The sequence below is a fragment of the Phaseolus vulgaris genome, chromosome 7, assembly GCF_051622355.1.
Source record: "Phaseolus vulgaris cultivar YP4 chromosome 7, ASM5162235v1, whole genome shotgun sequence".
NCBI lineage: Eukaryota > Viridiplantae > Streptophyta > Magnoliopsida > Fabales > Fabaceae > Phaseolus > Phaseolus vulgaris.
Genome location: NC_143504.1, coordinates 8618975 through 8627203, shown reverse-complemented (window position 1 = coordinate 8627203; position 8229 = coordinate 8618975). Strand labels below are relative to the sequence as shown.

The following is an 8229-nucleotide window of genomic DNA, read 5'->3' as shown; positions in this document are numbered from 1 at the left end:
AGGCAAAATAATAAATAAATATTATAAAGATTTATTCATCAAGTCTTTAGATTCTCAATTTAATGAATTATAGAAAGTTCCCTCAAATTTGACCACATATTCAGTGACATTGGGTAAAAAATTTAATGAGAATTTCAACCTGTCAAGAACTTAATTTCGTTTTCATTATCTACTTCAGTAGGTTTTGCTTGCCCAGGTGCTCTTTGCGCAGTGCAAGCAACATTTTTGACAATTGACGAGTAAAGATCAAACTCAGCCTTCAATTTTAGGCAGCAAACCTGTATCCACTTCTCTGCAACTGTGGTGGATACACTGTCTTGGCTATCCCTCTCGTGTTCCTCAATAGCAGGCCGTATTTCATCGTATAAGGAATCAAGAGTAGATGTAGCATCATCCTTTCTTTTCTGCATGGAGATACCTTTAAATAAGAGATGTACACAAAACTAGACAAAGAAATCCAATCGGCACCATATGCTACAAGTAGCATAATGAAATGACAATAAAGCATTTACTATGATGCACCAAACCCCAATTACAATTCTCATCTAAACTATGCCTAACAATTTTATTATTTTCATCGTGATGCTGACATTGATATCTTCTTGTAATTTCTTACATTAGCATTAAGCAGTGACGGTAAGAGGAGATCTGCATTAAGCAGTAACTGCAAGATGAAGAGATTTGGAAGAGGAAGGGACCGGAGGAAAAGGAATTCCCCAATATGAAACCAAAGGATTTGACTTCTTTGAAACAAGAGTGCAGAGTGAAAAGTAAGAACTCATTCACCATTTAGTAGAATTTTTAACTAATTTCAAATAATAAACAAATGCACTTTTACTTTCTCACTTTACATTGTTGATTACTGGGAACTATATTAAAATCAGCAACAAATAAGATTTGGGTGGTCTGCAACTGCACAATATAAAGGAGTGACAGGATTGGAGTTTGCCACCAAATTAAACAACTTTTCAAATTTCAAGGTTACAAGCAACAAATAAGATTTGGGTGGTCTGCAACTGCACAATATAAAGGAGTGAAAGGATTGGAGTTTGCCACCAAATTAAACAACTTTTCAAATTTCAAGGTTACAAAATCATGCACAGCCACCCCCTGGATAAACTCTTTGAGGCTTACACCTCAAGTTCAAATACATTTACTTTCCTCTAAATGATAGCTCTAGATTGTGAACTAGTCATTTAAAAAAAAGGATCCTCCAGATCCAATTACGAATCTGCTAACTACATTACTAAAGGTATCCTTGTAAGAGGACGACCTAAGATTAAGCCTAATAACAAAATTAAAAGCCAAGGTTATAATGTTCAGATATCAGCAACAACAAAAACTAAAGAAATTCGTACCTCACAATTCAAAATCTCCTCTTGTGCTTCCTTGGATGCTAGGAGGCCAGCAGCAAACTTTGCATCAATTTTCTTCTCTACGAGATTTTTAAACCTTCCGCCATTATATGCCCTTGATCTTTTGGTAGACATAGACCTAGGTCCAATGTGATAGTTTCTGCCTGCAGCATTACTTCGGATTCGTGATATCATTGCATTCTTTTGTGAAAGCGTCTGTTCAGTATCGTGGTTGTACAAGTGCATATCCTCATCTGTTACTTCAGTTTTAATCTTTTTGACATCTAAACCTTTCATCTGAACTGAATCAAGGGACTGAACGTTAAAACCAGTGGACTCAGATAGTTGCTCATCTTTAAGCATAACATCCAAAGGGGATTCAGTTCGTCCGTTAACATTTGACACTGGTTCATCCTCTGCAGAATCATATACAGGAATTTTCTCAACAGAGTACCTGTAATCAAGAACATCAAGAAGAAAACTCACCAAATCACCATGACAAAAAGGAACCAAAGGAACATTGTAAAAAGATTTAACATTATTTTAAATTTTGTGTGTTTAAAAATTATAATGTAAATATGTGTTGTATATAAATACAATAAATATCAGGAAAAAGTTTTTTTAATCTTAATCAGGAATTTTAGAATTACTAGTCAGGTATTTTAGAATTAATTAAATTTTGTTTATCAAAATGTTAAAATGCTCACATTTCCTGTTCTGATACAATAAAATAAAAGTTTAATGATTATGCCCCTTTACACTGTAGTTTGTGACTGAAAGAGTGTAGAGCTGTTTTACATTTTTACATTGGTGGTGCATAACTTATTGTCTTTAAATATAAATATACCAGGAGAACACTTTATTTCAATTAGGTGAAAAAAAATCGTCTAAATTAGGTTAATAAGTGAACAATTAAAAAATAAAGACATTTTCTTTGGTTTTGAATATTAACAATGATTTAAATATATTTTTAATCTGTAAAAAATGTTGTTTTGGAATTTTTAATCTCTAAAAAATGTTGTTTTTGGAATTAATATACTTAACTTTTTTATTTGTATTTGCAAAGAAATATGAAGTCCCTCACCTGTTCTTCTAACAAACGCACTGGTGAGAGACTAAAACATAGTATTTTATTTTAGGTTAAATATAAGGGGGAAAAGCACAACAGAAATTATAGAGGGACTAATCACAAAATAACCAATAATATCAAACACTAAAAACATTTAAACCTAAAATAATTATAATGTTTAGTGACATATATATAAAATGACAAATCATGCCATAACTTTTAACTTTGTTTGTATATGTACTAAAAATAAAATGTATGAAAATTTAATGACTGGATTTTCAAGATTTCCATGTACAATTGTAACCTGGTTGATGATGCTAGTTTGTTTCCCCATAGTCAAAGGAAAATTTTGAAACAATGACATTAGTTTCAGGGGATAGGTAGTTCGATACTAAATCATTTTATGTTGCTTAGTACAGTGGTACAGATTCCTAACAGGGAAAATGAAAACTGTTACTTATAGAGGAATGTATCATAACAAAAGGATACATTAAAAATTACCTATCATCGTCATCTTCCCATAGATAAGTATCCTCCTGCTCAATTTTCCCAACATTAGAGAAAATAAACGAATAATAATAATGAAAGAAAAGGAAAAGTTAAGAAAAATGAAGGAATAAAGCTAGTTATTTCAAATTATTAAAAAATATGCTTCCCCTAATGAAATGATTGTCCGCACATGCATCTCACGAGATAAAAACTGATACAACAGCAACCAAGCCCTTTTACCAGTGAGTCAGGTTGGCTACATGGATCAATCAAACAAAGCCATAGGTTGTTTGTTTCAAGGTATTAAAAAGGATTCCAAGGAAAGTGAACTAGGGAATACCACATTCCCATGTTTCGTACAAGTTTTGAACAAATTTTCTCAGGAATTATTGATTCTTAGGAATATAAGATGTCCATGTTTCCCTTGGTGAAAATATTCTCATAGGAATATAATCTATAGAAGTTTCTTCCACGTTTCTTCTCCCACTTTCATTTATTCAATTTTTTACTAAAAAAATTATTTATCATAAAATTACTAAATGTCGACCAAACATTTTCATGGAAATGTTCTTGAGAATAATATTCATGAGACTGTGATTCCATGATATAAAACATAGTACCTTGAAACAAATGCTACCATAGTGTTCAATTGACAAACTATAGACCTTCAAATTCTTCCCAAAGACTTTGCTTATAGTTTTTCGGCTTCTCTCTGCCCCTACCACTAAGACTACCCTCCATGTGATTTAATCTCCTAATTCAGGCCTCTAGTGATCATCACTACACATGCCCAAACCACCTAAGGCAAGATTCTACCACGTTTTCAGTAATGGATCAAAACTGATAATCAAATTGAACAGAAGAACTGGCCTCTTTAATAAAGTGTCCATATCTACACATTTTTCAGTATTATTTAGGTTTAATATTCAATCATCTACACTATCAAAAGAATAAAAAACATCTAACCATCACCTTTCAAACTATCAGAAACAGAACTTAAAAAGCTCATGGTCAACAAGACTACAACAATCACGCCATGCAAAGCATACAAAAGGATTCATCCAAGCACTTAATTTTTGTGGGGTTAAAACTACCTAAGTAAAGATTACCTGAAAACCACGAGATTTTGCTCCAAGGAACCCTGAACATTTGAGTGCACCACATAGGCAACGAACCTTTGCACCTCCAAACCATTCAAAATTATAATCATAAGCTAATTCAGTTCCAATAGGAACATCATGTTTTGCAAATATTCCAACTCTTATTTCCCCCAACACATTCCATTTTCTCGTCTCACAATTCGGTTGACTGCAAACTTAAAAGTATTCATTTGATATCAAACCTTGGGCAAGGGAAACAAAGTAGAACAAGAAAAAGAGGCTATTATATTGCATACTAGCAGGTTCGTTATACTTAATCTCCATATTTTTGTTTGTAGTGATTACCAGGAATGATTTATAAATCTAGCAAGGCTTCCTTTCCTGGTTGCATCAATAGATTCAGATGCATTAAGGCAAATGATAAATGCATCTTTAAGGCCTGCAAAACGCAAAAAAAAAAATTTAAAAATGCACAATCAAATACCAGACAAACAGAAAAATTGAATTAATTGGCATTTGACCTTGATTTTCATAAGCCTGGGATCTACGTTTGGCTTCTTTCCATGATATTACTTCTCCACAGTATTCGATGACAAATTGTCCTGCCTGTATGAAATATATAAATTGAAGTGTGGCACTGTTGAACTAAAGGAATGGCTACATGATAAGCCATACCCATAAAACATAAAATGCATTGAAATTCATCAGGTTTTGCAAGAAAGTTTCTCTTTTCCTTTTGCTAATTTCGCAGCAATTCATTATATCATATGATTACCTTGAGATCCTCACCAGCCAAAAGACCCCATCCACGGCCTTCAGTCTTAAACAACTTTGTTTTAGCATATTCACACTTCTGGAATTTCTGTAACCATGATGACACAGGGAAAAAGAATTCAGTAATTGCTATTGGCCTCATCCAAAATAAATTCAAAGGTTAAAAAAGTTCTAGAAGGGCATTCTTGAGCACCACTGATAAGTTTATAAAATGAAAAAAAAAAAAACAGAATATAAGTAAGCAATAACTATATCAAGTTCCCTCAAACACAGGTTGGAAGATAAAAAAGAATTAACTTCACACGATCAACCCTAACTAACTGCAGGATTGTTATAGTAAAACCAAAAAACTGTATCTTTAATAATATTTTTGTAGTCGACAGATGCATAGATAACTGAATTTACATAATATATATAATATCTTTGTATACGAAGCTAAACATGAATTCACCTGATTTTTGCATAAGATATCACAAGGGCAATAACCAGGGGTGCATTCCGTGCTGGTTAAAACATTCAAGCAGCTATCCCCGCATGCACTGTCAGTGTCATTAGCATCGTATTTGCATTCACATATAGCAATATCCTCCTCCTTCTGCTTCTTCTGCCTGGAAAGAAATGAAGTGAAAGGTAAACAACTCAATATAACTTTTGAAGCTAAATCCAGCTCTCTGATACAAATTATTCATTAGATTTTGCATTTAATATTGGATTGATAGTAAGGGGTACGATGGGCATTATAACCTATGTTAAGTTTAGATGAGGGTAAGGAATGTAATGAGTTAATAAACCACTATTTTGTTTTTTTTTAAAGGTGTAATCCAATTATAATGGCACCAACTCTTTCCTTGCTAGGTTTACATCTTTAGGATTACTGTCCTTACTAAGTTTTCTACACATTAAGATACTCGGAAGGATGTCCACTACTCGTTGGATGGCAGCTTAATCTTACTACTAACTCTTGTTTGTCCAGTAAACCCTCCATTATGCTCACTCTCCTGTTGTCCACGGGTAGTGGCTCAAAGGAAATGGGCAGCTTCATCACACTAAATCTAGTGATCAGGAGACGGCCAGAGAGATGATACTTGATATTGAGACTAAGTGTCTATTTAGACAAACTTCTTTATAACCACTTATAGGAGAGAAAAAACGGAAAAATGAAACACTTGACATCTTCAAAAGCTAACATTAACTTACACATAAGTTAAAAAAATTAGCTTTTGGAGAAACTAATATAAGGAAACTTATACAAATTAGTTTGGCATAAGCTAGTTTTAACTTTTAGAGAAACTTATTTAATTAATTTGTTCTTAATTTCTTCTCATACAAGTATTTATGAAAAAAATTATCCAAACAAACTCTAGCAAAACTCCAAGAATGTCAAATAACCGATGAATAAGGACAACAACAGAAACACCAATAAGCATAATAGCAAGTTCAAATGAATGAAATTATACCAGAGTTTAACTTATTTCCAGCACAAAATTTAGCATTGCTAAATCGCTCAAAAGTTTTTTGTATGACAACTTCATATATTTAAAGAAGACCCAATCAGGATGCATGTTTTGTGTTAATAGAATTACAGTGAAACACCATTTAAGCAATCAGTAGTCAATCAAGTTCAAGAATACACGGGGTATGACTATTCAATTTCAACAATACATGGGGATTGAATTCAATTTCATAATAAGCAGCAGTTTCCATCAAAATATATTATGTATGATCACAAAGAATTGGAGTTGTCAACAAAGAGGAGGGATAGATGGAAGAAAACACCATAAAGTAAATACTGTATAAGGAACTACTAACCTTCGCATGAAAAACTCATTTTGATTTATATGTATGTACTGAGGCAACTCTTCAGTAAAAGGATCCTTCAAAGTAACAATGTGCTTGTCAATTGACTGAAAACACGCATTAACATGAACAATATCGTTTTTGAATAAAATAATAACATAAAAGCATAGACATAGAGGAAGGAAGTGAGGTAAAAACTAAAATAAAGAACAAAAAATTACCATCTACGCAATGGTTGTATTGGTAACCTGTAAAATTAGAAAAGATACATAAATATAGAGAATAGAGATAGCAAGCCACATAAATTAAGAAGTTCAGGACTCGACTCTGTTAGCTTTATACACGCTGCAATCAACTAGCAAATTAAACCAAACTTCTAGTAACACAAGTAACATAATAAGCAACATGATCATTCGAAATGCAATGTAGGAAAATAAAATACCACAGCTTTTTGTGCTCCATTTATTAATGGGAGGACCAAGTTCATTTTTTTCTATATTTTCAAGGAATTTGTAAAAAAATAATCTAATTTGTAGGAATTTTCCTTCAACAAGCACAGATCGCTACTTTTCATCATTAAAGACACAGGTTAGAAACAGCTCTTTTACCCATTCAAGCAATTCCAGTAGATATTTTCCTTATAAACTAGTTTAAACCTACAGTTTCACGATAACTAAATTGCAAGTGCAAGAGTGTGAATCTACTGAAAAAAAAAACACAATGTCATAACAAATTTTCTCTAGGCATAATATGGAAATTTGCATCCAGTTTTTGACCCTTCCTTTTGCTTTACTTCATTTTTCATTTCAATTGGGTGCTATCCCCATCACAATTCTTAATGTATAGGGACATGAGGTAGTTGAATGTGACCTAACCTAAGAGTCATATACTCAATTTATTGAGTCACAATTTCACAAGTCCGGAGCTGCTACTAAGGATAAGCTTGAACTGTTAGTAACAATATATAATTCAAATAGATTTTACTGAAACCCTAAAACCTAGGGAGGACAAATTGAGACAGCATAACAATGGTAGGGCTACATTCCCCTCCGAAAATAAAAATTTAACATGATCAAATATTGAACTCAACCGTCATTGCAGAAGCCATAAATAGCCTGCGAGAGTGAAACCTGTGCTAAAAAAAACGCAATGATCACCGAATTTTGAATGCGCTTATCGGTTTCCGGTGTAAATAGAAGATCTGCCTCGGCACTGGCGGGGAATTTTTCCGAATACGTCCCGGGTTTCCGGTGAGCAGTGCCAGCGAAGTACAGTTATAATGACGCCGCCGCAGATGACAGTGGCGTTGGACCGGCAGGATCGGAAAAGAAACAGAAACTCAACTAATAAAAGGAACCAAATTTTTTTATAACTTCAACATTAAAAGACTCTTACCAATTTACTTCTTTATTTTCTTTTAAAATAAAAAATGATTTTATAATCAGTGCAGAATGGTATAATAATAAAAACTTATAGAAAGTTACATAATAATTTGACTGGAGATTGTTTTGGTGAAACTATTTATTTAGGCTATTGGAAAAAAATTGTTAATCTCTTAAAATATATATTAATTATCTAATACAAAATTTCTTATATATCATTTTTGTATTTAATATAATCATACGAACGAAATATTGGCATAGAG

The 8229-nt window shown here is 32.8% G+C and overlaps 1 protein-coding gene across 4 annotated transcripts; it reads right to left on the bottom strand.

Annotated features, from left to right (window-relative positions):
• On the bottom strand, nt 1-7973 carry ASHH1 (SET domain group 26). Of its 4 annotated transcripts, none has more exons than XR_016523281.1 (11): nt 7715-7950; nt 6806-6832; nt 6597-6661; nt 5239-5395; nt 4789-4875; nt 4535-4619; nt 4359-4452; nt 4023-4096; nt 2926-2960; nt 1359-1809; nt 1-404 (listed from the first exon to the last, which is right to left on the bottom strand). XR_016523281.1 is itself a non-coding variant. In XM_068634597.2 (11 exons), the coding sequence occupies exons 2-11, from the start codon at nt 6806-6808 to the stop codon at nt 135-137; spliced, it is 1446 nt and encodes a 481-aa protein (XP_068490698.1). In that variant the 5' UTR covers nt 6809-6832; nt 7715-7973; the 3' UTR covers nt 1-134. The 4 variants fall into 4 exon arrangements, 2 of the variants coding, with proteins under 2 accessions (XP_068490698.1, XP_068490699.1); XR_016523280.1 differs by having other exon boundaries at nt 4023-4088; XM_068634597.2 differs by having other exon boundaries at nt 4023-4221; nt 7715-7973.
• Nucleotides 7974-8229: the final 256 nt, after the last annotated feature.